We start from the raw sequence: 11,228 nt of genomic DNA on the forward strand, positions 1-11,228 counted from the left end.
AGGAAAACTGCAATTCGTCAGCCTCAACAATATCGACAGACAAACTTATTAACCAATTTAAAGTTCTTAACATTATCAACTCTATGTCAACACCCTGATTCTTAATTGATTTTGCTTACCACGTTGATACAGAAATATTTTCTCAATAATTTTTGATTTTTCTTTAATAATTGATTTTGCTTACCACGTTGATACAGAAATATTTTCTCAATAATTTTGATTTTTCTTAATAATTGATTTTGCTTACCATGTTGATACGTTGATACAGAAAATTTTCTCAATAATTTTTGATTTTTTTTAATAATTGATTTTGCTTACCACGTGATACAGAAATATTTTCTCAATAATTTTTGATTTTTCTTTAATAATTGATTTTGCTTACCACGTTGATACAGAAATATTTTCTCAATATTTTTTTATTTTTCTTTAATAATTGATTTTGCTTACCACGTTGATACAGAAATATTTTCTCAATAATTTTTGATTTTTCTTTAATAATGATTTTGCTTACACGTTGATACAGAAATATTTTCTCAATATTTTTTATTTTTCTTAATAATGATTTTGCTTACCACGTTGATACAGAATATTTTCTCAATAATTTTTGATTTCTCTTTAATTGATTTTGCTTACCACGTTGATACAGAAATATTTTCTCAATATTTTTGATTTTTCTTTAATAATGATTTTGCTTACCACGTTGATACAGAATATTTTCTCAATAATTTTTGATTTTTCTTAATAATTGATTTTGCTTACACGTTGATACAGAAATATTTTCTCAATATTTTTTATTTTTCTTTAATAATTGATTTTGCTTACCAGTTGATACAGAAATATTTTCTCAATAATTTTTTATTTTTCTTTAATAATGATTTTGCTTACCACGTTGATACAGAAATATTTTCTCAATATTTTTGATTTCTCTTTAATTGATTTTGCTACCACGTTGATACAGAAATATTTTCTCAATATTTTTTGATTTTTCTTTAATAATTGATTTTGCTTACCATGTTGATACGTTGATACAGAAATATTTTCTCAAATTTTTGATTTTTCTTAATAATGATTTTGCTTACACGTTGATACAGAAATATTTTCTCAATAATTTTTGATTTTTCTTTAATAATTGATTTTGCTTACCACGTTGATACGTTGATACAGAAAGATTTTCTCAATAATTTTTGATTTTTCTCTAATAATTGATTTTGCTTACCACGTTGATACAGAAATATTCTCTCAATAATTTTTGATTTTTCTTTAATTGATTTTGCTTACCATGTCCCCATACATTGGCACACTGGACATTTATAGAGGGACACATTCCGTTGTAGCAGTACCCTTGTGCCTTTTTCTTGGGTGACTTGGATTCATCACAGGGGTGTCCATTCTTTTGTGGACATCTGTTGGACAATGCCCACTCTCACCTGTGCAGAACTCGGGGAGGTCACACTCGTTGCTTGCCTCCCGACATACCACACCGCTTGGCCTCAGCTGGAACAGAAAAATAGTTATTTCCCTACAGTTATGTTGAAAAGTGGCCATTGCTGCACTGATTACAGAACGCAAAAAATCACTTTTCCGCTCTAGTGTGGGAAAAAATTTTCTGCACTCCAGATTTGCAACATGGCAACGGAAAATACTTAGTAGGTTATATGGAGCAACAGTGCAGCAAAATCAAAATGAAGCTGGTAACAGTGACTGCTGTGGCTGCTATAGTGAGCAGAGGTGCAACGAAGCACAACGCGCTAATTATTAAGTAGATATTATAATGGAGGACAACGACAGCACAGTGCCACCACAGCACACACCACACAGCTGCCCCCCGCCATTCAACACACATACATTATTCAGGCAATTTTACCCATAATTACCCACTTTTCATATTCAATGGTAACTGTAGGAAAAATTTAATGTGAAATACGTGCGCAAAGTTCGTTTGCTGCACTCAAGAAACCATTCCGCCCTCGCCTACGGCTCGGGCGTAAACGTTTCTTTCGATGCAGCAAACTGTAACTTTGCGCACTAGTTGCACAAATAACTATTATGCAACTAGTGCGCAAAGTGACAGTTTGCTGCACCGAAAGAAACGTTTACACCCGAGCCGTAGGCGAGGGCGGAATGGTATCTTGAGTGCAGCAAACGAACTTTGAGCACGTATTTCACATCAAATTTTTCCTACAGTTACCATTGAATATGAAAAGTGGGTAATTATGGGTAAAATTCCCTGAAATCCATCAAATGTTTTTCTGTGTAATCTTATTAATAATAAGAACCTTAATTTATTCAAAATTGAATAATATTAATTGAATTATAATGATTAGTAATTCAATTGAAAATTTATGTGACTGCTTGAAGCGGGTTAATGCTATGTAAGCATTGAAATGACTATAATCAAGGCACATAATGGCAAGGCAACGCTGTTCTCCACTGCCATTATAACGTGGACCTCACTATACCACAGTCAGTGTTACCAACTTAATTTTGATTTTCCTGCACTGGTGCTCCATATAACCTACAAACTATTTTGCGTTGTCATGCTGCAAATCTGGAGTACGCAAAGTACTCACTTTGCGCACTAGTGCGGAAAAGTGATTCTTTGCGGCCTGCAATCAGTGCAGAAATGCTCACTTTTCAAGGTATCTGTAGGAAAAAGGTATTTTGGTCCTTCAAAATTATTTCTTTGATGTATGAATATTCCCTATTTTAGTGAGAATAATGTGAAATTTTTCTTCCATGTTTGGTTTTGAAGCATCTAAATTTGAAAATCTACTTTGTAAAATTAAGAGCTGGAGATTTTGTGGAGTGAACAACTACAAGAGGTAGTAGGCTCAACTGACACTTAGGCGACTCAGGTGGAGAAGAGACTGGACTCTAGTGGAGAGCATGTGTTTCCAAATGGTGACACTCAGACCAGTCGATTCTAGTCTCCGCGACGTACCCATTTGGAACACATGCTCTCCACTAGAGTCCAGTCTTTTCTCGACCTAAGCCATTTTTTTCTTCATTCTATCAAAATAGTTTAGTACACAAGTCGTATAATTGGTTTAAAATGTGATTTTGAAACGATGAAATAATTTTAAGACATTACCGTATGAAAAACACACATAAAATACCTGAAATGACATTTTAAAAGTTGATAACTAACCATCCTGCACTTCATCCATGCTTCAGTTAGCCTACACGTATAGATTAGACCTACTCGTACCGGTATAAATAATATTGAAAGGTTATTTCAGAATTATTTCCATTGAAATTACTTATTTTAAATAGGATTTATATTTTTCTATCATTTTTAAGAGGAATTGGAATAGAATACCTACCAAATAACCTTATTTATGTTGTTTTGAAATTCAGATTGTCGTATCACAGCTTCTCAAATTAGCCGCCATTTCAGGTTTGTTTAAAATAAGATCTGATTCCAGTTATAGAAGCAAATTTTTAAATCAAATTATAAAAAAAATATTTTTTTTTTGATTATTTGACATTAAATTGATAATTTTTCAGGGAAATGATAATTATTATCAGATCAAATTTAATGGGATTGAGTAACAGCTGTGTACAGTCAGTGGCAAATGGAGCGACTTGCAACGTTGTTCTCCTATCTTTCTTCACTGCCGTTATAACGTGGACCTCACTATAGTAAGTTGAGGCATAGAGAAACAATAGCGTAAGTAGATATCCCATGGTATAGGGCGTTTATGTCGCAACCTTTACTGTTATCTCAAGCCGATTACTGTCGATTTTTACTGTTTTGACCGGGTAAGAGTGTATGAACGGCACAATATTGATTGAGTACTTTATTTATGTAGATTTACAATATATACTGGCTTTACACTTATTACAATGGCTTACAATACAGCAAAATTATAGATGAATTTAATAATATAGACTAAGAAAATAATTATGAACTGTATATGATATGAAAAAGAATTTGTAATATAATAACTATAGATAATTATATTTTTGCATCTACATAAATTGGCGGAGCTTTGGACATATCAATGTCCATTCTTCGGAAAGAATATTAAAAATATCCTCCCCACTAACTCTCTACAAATATGAGAGACTACCAGCGTCATAAAGCTTCACAGGAAAGAACTACGTGGACTATCAGCTTGAGATAACAGTAAAAGTTGCGACATAAACCATGGGATATCTACTTACGCTATTGTTCTCTATGATATCACCATAAATGATACTGTATCAACACAATATATACAGAATCAACAGAAACAGATACAGTATCATCTCAACTAGATTGAGAGTGACCTCTCAATAGGTCCCAATCTCGATCACCATGCTTATTACCTAAAAAAAGTAAATTCGTATGCTTTTTGTTGGTGGGGAGTCCCTTGCGGGAAGGTCCCACCGCCTGAATATATAATTTAAGCCGTCAATGGGCCTTACGACTGTCATACTTCAGCCGGGACCGACAGTTTAACGTGCCCAGCCGATAACATTACTACCTATTTATTATTACCTATTTTGCTTATTACCTATTTATCATTTTATTATCTATTGTATCTATTAATATTTAAATAAATAATATGTACCCGGCATTATTGCAGCAAGGCCCAGAGGCACATTCAGCATCCTTCCTGAGTTTGCAAGTGATGGGGTCACAGCACTTGTCGGCACATTGCTCTATAGGACCACAGTCACAATCCTCGCCCTCTTCTATCTTATTGTTGCCACAAGTGCGACGTGCTTCCAACTGCGAACAATACATAAATACATAATTAAATACATAAAATCATCATCATCATCATCATCATCATCGTCATGGATGAAAAGCCTAATCCATGATGATGATGATGATAAATACATAAAATACATTATTGAATACATACATATTGAACAACCATACTATGAACGTGCCTCATAAATTCCAACTGTTCAACAGAGTATTGATAACTACCCTCCATATAACCCCCCAACTATTTTGTGTTGCCATGTTGCAAATCTGGAGTGCAGAAAAAATTTTTCCCGCACTAGAGCGGAAAAGTGAATCTTTGCGTTCTGTAATCAGTGCAGGAATCGTCACTTTTCAAGGTAACTGTAGGAAATAGTTATTTGTGCAACTAGTGCGCAAACTAACAGTTTGCTGCACCGAAAGAAACGTTTACACCCGAGCCGTAGGCGAGGGCGAAATGGTTCTTGAGTGCAGCAGAGGAACTTTGCGCACGTATTTCACATTTAATTTTTCCTACAGTTACCATTCAATATGAAAAGTGGGTAATTATGGTTAAAATTCCCTGAAATCCATCAAATGTTTTCAGTGTAATTCTATTATCAATAAAAACCATAATGACTTAAAATTGAATAATAATAATGTAGTAAATGGATGAAGGCGGCTGTAGCACTATGATGGCTGTCGCTGTCATCACTGCCTTCATATTATTTAACGTGCACCACAACACTATACCACAGTTACCAACTTCATTTTGATTTTGCTGCACTGTTGCTCCATATAACCTACTAACTATTTTGCGTTGCCATGTTGCAAATCTGGAGTGCAGAAAAAATTTTTCCTGCACTAGAGCGGAAAGTGATTCTTGCGTTCTGTAATCAGTGCAGCAATGGCCACTTTTCAAGGTAACTGTAGGAAGAAATAATATTGGAGAACAGAAGGGAATAGAAACAGGGAAGATTGATTGACTACTTTATTCATGTAGATTATAATATAAACTGGCTTATACACTATATACAATAGCTTACAATACAGCAACATTATGGATGAATTTACATAATAGACTAAGAAAATAATAATGAACTGTATATGATATGAAAAAAGCAATTGTAATAACTATGGATAATATTGTAATGGATGTACATAAATTGGCGGAGCTTTGGACATATCAATGTCATTCTTCGGAAACAATATTCAAAATATCCTTCCCACTAACTCTCTACCAAAACGTTAATTCCATTGATTCAACTAAGGATTTATTTATAAATGGAAATATTGTAAAAGTATTAATAATTAATATGCATATTTAAGAGTAAAAAAAATTAATAAACTAAAATAATTATATAGGTAGATAAGATCAAATCATTGATTAATAAATTAGTGGGTGACGATGGAGAAGAGGGAGACAGAGACATTAATCCTATTATATTAAGCGAGCAATTACTGTATATATTTTTATATTTGGTTATTTACTGGGTTCGATTCCCGGGCTGGCGAATAATTTTTGAATAGTAGCACTCATCGAATTTCCATCTAGCTGTTTACCCTGTTGTCGATATTTGCATTAGCAGAAGTCTTCGGGTGAATTACAGCATTTAATTTGGATTTTTGTTTGATAATAATAAGGTTATTATATAATTATGACTATGTATGTCCAACGAATTTCGAAAACGGCTCTAACGATTATCACGAAATTTGGAACAAAGTAGGTTCATGATATGAAAATTCGATTGCACTAGGTCTCAACCCTGGGATAACTCGCTGAAGGACATTGAAAGGATAATACGTTCCTTGGAAAAACACATGATAATTTCGTCATCTGTGCTACGGGAGATTGAAGTGCCTGTGTGTGAGAGAGAAAGAATTATGTTCAGCTGTTGAATCAATCAGCTTATATCGAGAGAAATAATATCTAAAAACTTTAGCCTAATCGAATCGATCAAAATAATCTGATTTGTTGACATGACATGGTATATTATTCCAAATTAGAGTATATCATCTTTCTCAAAGTTATCATTTTTTACAGTTTTAAGTGATTAGTGAGTGTTATTTTGTAATTCAATTTGGTTTGTAAATAATCTGAACTAGAACTTCTTTGTTTTCAAATGTTTGGACTGAAAATTAGACCTGAATTCAAGTGTATGGAACATGAAATACTCTTTGGACTATTTATAGTGTATAAATCAAAATTCGGGGAAGAAGCAGCTTTGGGCTGTGCCTGTTAGTCCTTCCCCAATCATTTTGAAGAATTGTGTTCTGTTTATCAATAAATAAATAACGAGCGAAGCTCGGTGACCCGAAATTTGTAGATTGATAAAGCATATACATTTCAATTTGTAATATTGATAATATAAAGTAAAGAACTGGCTTATACTTGTAGGGGATAGGAAATTCACGAATGACGCATCATCACGTCTCAACTACTCAACTCATTAACTTGACATTTTGTATAGAGATTCTTAATTTACCGAGGATGGTTATAGGCATATTTTCAATTCATTAAAATATCATCAGGTCAGGATTCGAGCTTCATAAGGTTCAATTGATTGAGTTCAATTACATTAATTAAGTACAATTACCTCATTAGGTTTATTGAGCAGACAAAGTCCTCTTCCAGTTCTGAGCGCCATATTGTAATCATCCAAACTGCAGGCACTGAATTTATAGGGTTGAACATTTTCCAGTCCTACTATGGAGGGGTTCATTATACAGCCGTGCCAGTCATTGCATAAACAATCAGGTTCTGAAAGCACAAAACATACAAAATTATAACAAAAAGTATAATATATAATAAGGTACAAAAATCTAGTTTACAAAAAAATTATAGAGTAATATTTGATTAACATTGGTGTTGCTATCCTTGTCTATCATTCCACAAAGCAGTTAGCGAATGTATCAAATCATAGTGTGGTTTATCAAGTTGAGATGATACTGTATCATATTGTGTTGATACGTATCATGTTGTGGTTATTCGTGTTCTATAGTGAGGTCCACGTTATAATGGCAGTGTTTGATTAGTAATGGTATTGCTATCCTTGTCTATCATTCCAAAAAGCAGATAGCGAAGTATCAATCATAGTGTTGTTTATCAAGTTGAGATGATACGGTATCATATTGTGTTGAAACTGTATCATGTTGGGGTATTCGTGTTCTATAGTGAGGTCCACGTTATAATGGCAGTGTTGATTAGTAATGGTATTGCTATCCTTGTCTATCATTCCACAAAGCCGTTAGCGAATGTACAAATCATAGTGTTGTTATCAAGTTGAGATGATACGGTATCATATTGTGTTGAAACTGTATCATGTTGGGTTATTCGTGTTCTATAGTGAGGTCCACGTTATAATGGCAGTATTTGATTAGCTATGGTATTGCTATCCTTGTCTATCATTCAACAAAGCGGATGGCGCTATCTCTTTCTCTATTTTCTCTGTTACCAGATCGTCTTTTAAAAATATAGAATTAATTATTAATCAAGAAAATATTCCATCTTGATATTTTTCAAATTTCATTATGAAATAGTTATGAAATTATTCATATTTATTACTTAATAAATATAATTGATTATTTCAAACGAGAATGAACAGTTAATATAACATCAATAAACCTGTATCATCTACCGTCTATAGAAGACATTGACAAGTCAGAGGTTGGCAACGTGATACAATACTCCTAACTAGAAATTAATTCAACAAACTATGGCATATCTTCTTTTGCCACCTTTTCTCTACAGTATCAACACAATATGATACAGTATCATCTCAACTCGATACACAACACTATTATTTGATACATCCGCTATCAGCTTTATGGAATGATAGACAAGGATAGCAACACCCATATTTATCAAATACTGCCATTATAACGTGCACTCACTAAAGACAAGAGCAACCACAACATGATACAGTATCAACACATATGATACAGTATCATATCAACTTGATACACAACACTATTATTTGATACATCCGCTATCAGCTTATGGAATTATAGACAAGGATAGCAACACCAATGTTAATCAAATACTGCCATTATAAGGACCTCACTATAGAACACGAATAACCACAACATGATACAGTATCAACACACAATGATACAGTATCATCTCAACTCGATACACAACACTATTATTTGATACATCCGCTATCAGCTTTATGGAATGATAGACAAGGATAGCAACACCAATGTTAATCAAATACTGCCATTATAACGTGCACCTCACTAAAGAACAAGAGCAACCACAACATGATACAGTATCAACACATAGATACAGTATCATCTCAACTTGATACACAACACTATATTTGATACATCCGCTATCAGCTTTATGGAATGATAGGCAAGGATAGCAACACCAATGTTAATCAAATACTGCCATTATAACGTGCACCTCAATAAAGAACAAGAGCAACCACAACATGATACAGTATCAACACATATGATACAGTATCATCTCAACTTGATCACAACACCAAAATTTGAAACAAAAATTCCAAACTGAGATTAATTCAATAAACTATGGCAATTATGCTATCTTTTCTCTACGCTGATTATATTTTCGAACAAATTTGACTTACTATCATGAGCCATGCCGATATTATGGCCGATCATATGAGCCATGGTTCCGGCCAGTAGATGCAGTTCATAGGAGTTTACATCCACACTGAGGCCAACCGACTTTGGAGTACAAATAGATTGAGGAACGGCCATGCCCGCTTCCCCGCTCGCGAAGATTTCGCCACTGCAAACACAGAGAGAGAAAACATTATCAAACAGAACAAAACGACATGATAAAACTGAAAAATCACAGAATGAATCAAGAATTTTCATAAGAATAGCCAAAAATAACTATCAAATTCATCAAAATACCATCAGGAAATAATATTTAATCAAGCTTCTAATCTTTATTAGTTCATACTAGAGTGAATCATCAGAATGATAGGGTAAGAGAAGAATAAGGTAATTGAATGAAAAAGACTAAGAAATTGTCAAAAAACCACTGATTTATTGATAATTAGAAAGACCGGTTTCGGTTATTACACCATTGTCAATCTCTGATAATCTCTGTTTATCAGAGATTGACAATGGTGTAATAACCGAAACCGGTCTTTCTAATATCAATAAATCAGTGTTTTTTTGACAATTTCTTAGTCTTTTTCATTCAATTACCTTCTTCTTTTTTTTGTGTAGTTGAGAAGTTGATATTATGGTAATTATTAATATGAATGAAAAAGACTAAGAAGTTGTCAAAAAACCACTGATTTATTGATAATTAGAAAGACCGATTTCGGTTATTACACCATTGTCAATCTCTGAAAACAGAGATTATCAGAGTTTATCAGAGATTGACAATGGTGTAATAACCGAAACCGGTCTTTCTAATTATCAATAAATCAGTGGTTTTTTGACAATTTCTTAGTCTTTTTCATTCAATATTAATAATTACCATAATATCAACTTCTCAACTACACAAAAAAAAAGAAGAAGGTAATGATGAAAAGACTAAGAAATTGTCAAAAAACCACTGATTTATTGATAATTAGAAAGACCGATTTCGGTATTACACCATTGTCAATCTCTGATAAACAGAGATTATCAGAGTTTATCAGAGATTGACAATGGGTAATAACCGAAACCGGTCTTTCTAATTATCAATAAATCAGTGGTTTTTTGACAATTTCTTAGTCTTTTTCATTCAATATTAATAATTCCCATAATATCAACTTCTCAACTACACAAAAAAAAGAAGAAGGTAACCTTGTGCTATTCCTCTCCCAACTTTATATAAGGTTACACATAGTCCCAAATGGGTTAAGTCTTGTAGTTGTTCACTTCACTACATTTTCAGACTTTCTTAATTCTTTTCACAAAGTAGATTTTCAAATTTAGATGCTTCAAAACTGAACATAGAAGTAATATTTCACATTATTATAACTAAAATAGGAAATATTCACATTTGGAAGTATAATTTCCAAGAATTACCGGAGAACAGACTTAATTCTGATAGAAGAACAAGATGAAACTGGAAAAATCACAAAATTTATCCAGAATTTCTATAAGAATAGCCAACAATACCTATTAAATTCATTAACCCTTTCGCTGCCATATAAATGTGAGCTCAATGTGTCTGGCAGACGAATTAATGTTGACATGGAATTTATTTATTTATAGAACAGTCACAAACACGATATTGGAAAGAGAAACAGTCAATTGCCCAAAACTTCTTCAATTCCTTGATTTTGGCACATAAATAGTCCAAAGTGAGGTTAAGTTTTAAAATTTCTGTTTCACCAAAGATTAACACTCAGAGAATACGTATTCCAGATATGACTGATGAATTTGAATTTCGAAGGGTTGATAAGAGCCGGAAATAACACTAAACAATCCGAAAGTTTCAATAATATTGAAATAAAATTGAAAATTTGAGCAGAAAAATTAGAGCTACTATCACTGCAACTATCAGCTGAGGAATGAATCCATCAGTAACATTTTATAGAAGCAGCAGTATATAGCTTATTTCACTTTATGTACCTAA

General features: G+C 33.1%; 1 protein-coding gene across 1 annotated transcript; it reads right to left on the reverse strand.

Moving 5' to 3' along the window:
* Positions 1-1,415: 1,415 nt before the first annotated feature.
* Positions 1,416-9,428, reverse strand: LOC120356247 (zinc metalloproteinase-disintegrin-like batroxstatin-3). Its single transcript, XM_039445154.1, has 4 exons — positions 9,271-9,428; positions 7,273-7,436; positions 4,557-4,717; positions 1,416-1,494 (listed from the first exon to the last, which is right to left on the reverse strand). The coding sequence occupies exons 1-4, from the start codon at positions 9,401-9,403 to the stop codon at positions 1,491-1,493; spliced, it is 462 nt and encodes a 153-aa protein (XP_039301088.1). The 5' UTR covers positions 9,404-9,428; the 3' UTR covers positions 1,416-1,490.
* Between the last annotated feature and the right edge of the window lie 1,800 nt (positions 9,429-11,228).

The sequence above is a fragment of the Nilaparvata lugens genome, unplaced genomic scaffold (assembly GCF_014356525.2).
Source record: "Nilaparvata lugens isolate BPH unplaced genomic scaffold, ASM1435652v1 scaffold6248, whole genome shotgun sequence".
Classification (NCBI taxonomy): domain Eukaryota; kingdom Metazoa; phylum Arthropoda; class Insecta; order Hemiptera; family Delphacidae; genus Nilaparvata; species Nilaparvata lugens.

Coding starts and splice junctions, on each gene's coding strand:
- LOC120356247 (XM_039445154.1), bottom strand. CDS start 9,403: ATGGCCGTTCCTCAATCTATTTGTACTCCAAAGTCGGTTGGCCTCAGT. Junction 7,437..9,270: donor TATCGGCATGGCTCATGATA/GTAAGTCAAATT, acceptor TTGTGCTTTCAG/AACCTGATTGTTTATGCAAT. Junction 4,718..7,272: donor TGCTCAATAAACCTAATGAG/GTAATTGTACTT, acceptor TATTGTTCGCAG/TTGGAAGCACGTCGCACTTG.